General features: G+C 37.8%; 1 protein-coding gene across 1 annotated transcript in view; it reads left to right on the forward strand.

Moving 5' to 3' along the window:
• The window catches only part of CSUI_003684 (atp-dependent dna family protein), a gene marked incomplete at its 3' end in the record, with an annotated part of 17,395 nt that extends 16,612 nt beyond the window's left edge, over positions 1 to 783 (forward strand). The window contains exon 10 of the mRNA XM_068063879.1: positions 583 to 783. Coding sequence (XP_067924147.1) covers positions 583 to 783 — 201 coding nt within the window. The remainder of the gene's footprint in view (positions 1 to 582) is intronic.
• Between the last annotated feature and the right edge of the window lie 691 nt (positions 784 to 1,474).

A 1,474-nucleotide genomic window follows, 5' to 3' on the forward strand; every position in this document is an offset into this window, starting at 1 on the left:
TTTCTTTCTCTCTTCTTCTCTTCTGGGCCTTTGAACTCTTTCTCTTCTTTTAGATGCTGAGTATTTTAACTACTACTACTAGTACTACTAGTAGTGGTAGTAGTCTTAGAACGACTCTGTCTATGTCTATGACTACTACGGTGTCAACTTTCTGCTATCTATGTACTTTTTCTCCACGTCTCGTCAGATCTCCCTTTTTTTCTTTCTTTTTCTTTCTTTTCTCAAGTGAGGAGTCTCGTGTAAGTGAACTAGGAGAGAGATTAGGGAAAGATCAATCAGATATCAATAGATAGATAGATAAATAAATAGATAGATTAAAGATAGATAGAAAGATAGATACTCAACATCGTTTTCTTGTGTCTTCTTTTCTCTCTTTCTCTCTTTCTTTTCTTTCTTTCTCTTTCTCTTTCTTGCTGTCTCGTGAGTGTTTTGGAGTTCGGATGGTGGCGTCGATCACTTCGTCTTGCCTTTTTTATTTCATCCTTAAAGAAGAAGAAAAAGAAGAAAAAGGAGAACACCATTCATCGCCTCTCATTCATTCCTTCTTCTTCTTCTTTTTCATCTTCTTTTTCTTTTGTGAAGATTCCGTCAGAGAGTCTGCCGTCAGCTGTACGTACACTCGCTCAAGTGGTGGATGGAGTTTTGTCGAAGCCGAACGACCCCAAAAGACGAAGGCTCAGAAAAACTAACGCCACCTTTCATCAAAATGTAAGAAAAGTCTTCTTCCACACACACACACACACATATGTATACATACATCCAGACGTATCTGTCTACTTATAGATGTATGTCTCTACGTCTCTATCTGTGTAGATATGCTAAGGCGATAGACTTGAGTTGCTCCGCCTCCTCCTCGTCCTCTTCCTGCTAAAAGCCTGTGTTCCTTTGTAGTAGTAGTAGTAGTAGAGGTAGTGCTATGATTGATAGGAGTTCTATTAGTCTTCTTCTTTTTCTTTTTCTTCCTTTTCTTTTTCTTCTCCCTTGTGGATGGTATGTCTCTTGAAATTCGTAGGGTCTGTATGAGTTATGTATCTATCTATCTTCAATCTCTCTCTATCTTCAATCTTTCTCTTTCTTTCTCTATTTCTCTTTCTATCTTTTTATCTCCGTTGGTTTTTTTTCTATCAACACGAGAGAGAAAGAGAGAGAAAGAGAGGTGGACTCGAGTCGTAGGGACTTCACGAAGAAAGTCAGGAGAATTGGAGTCTTCTCTTCTTCCCCTCCTTCTTTACGTCACCAACGAATTGTTGAAACTCATGGAGATCCACCTATCTTTAATCTATCTATCTATCTATCTTTAATCTATCTATATGTCTCAGCTATCTGCCTCATGTCTTTGCTTTGGGCCAAGACTCAATCGAAGTTGCCTCGGACAGATAGAGATATACATACATATACATGTGGGTCATATATATATTTGTATATATGCATATATAGATAGATAGATATACATATGTGTATAGGTATGTATGAG

The sequence above is a fragment of the Cystoisospora suis genome, assembly GCF_002600585.1.
Source record: "Cystoisospora suis strain Wien I chromosome Unknown contig_1661, whole genome shotgun sequence".
NCBI classification, from domain to species: domain Eukaryota; phylum Apicomplexa; class Conoidasida; order Eucoccidiorida; family Sarcocystidae; genus Cystoisospora; species Cystoisospora suis.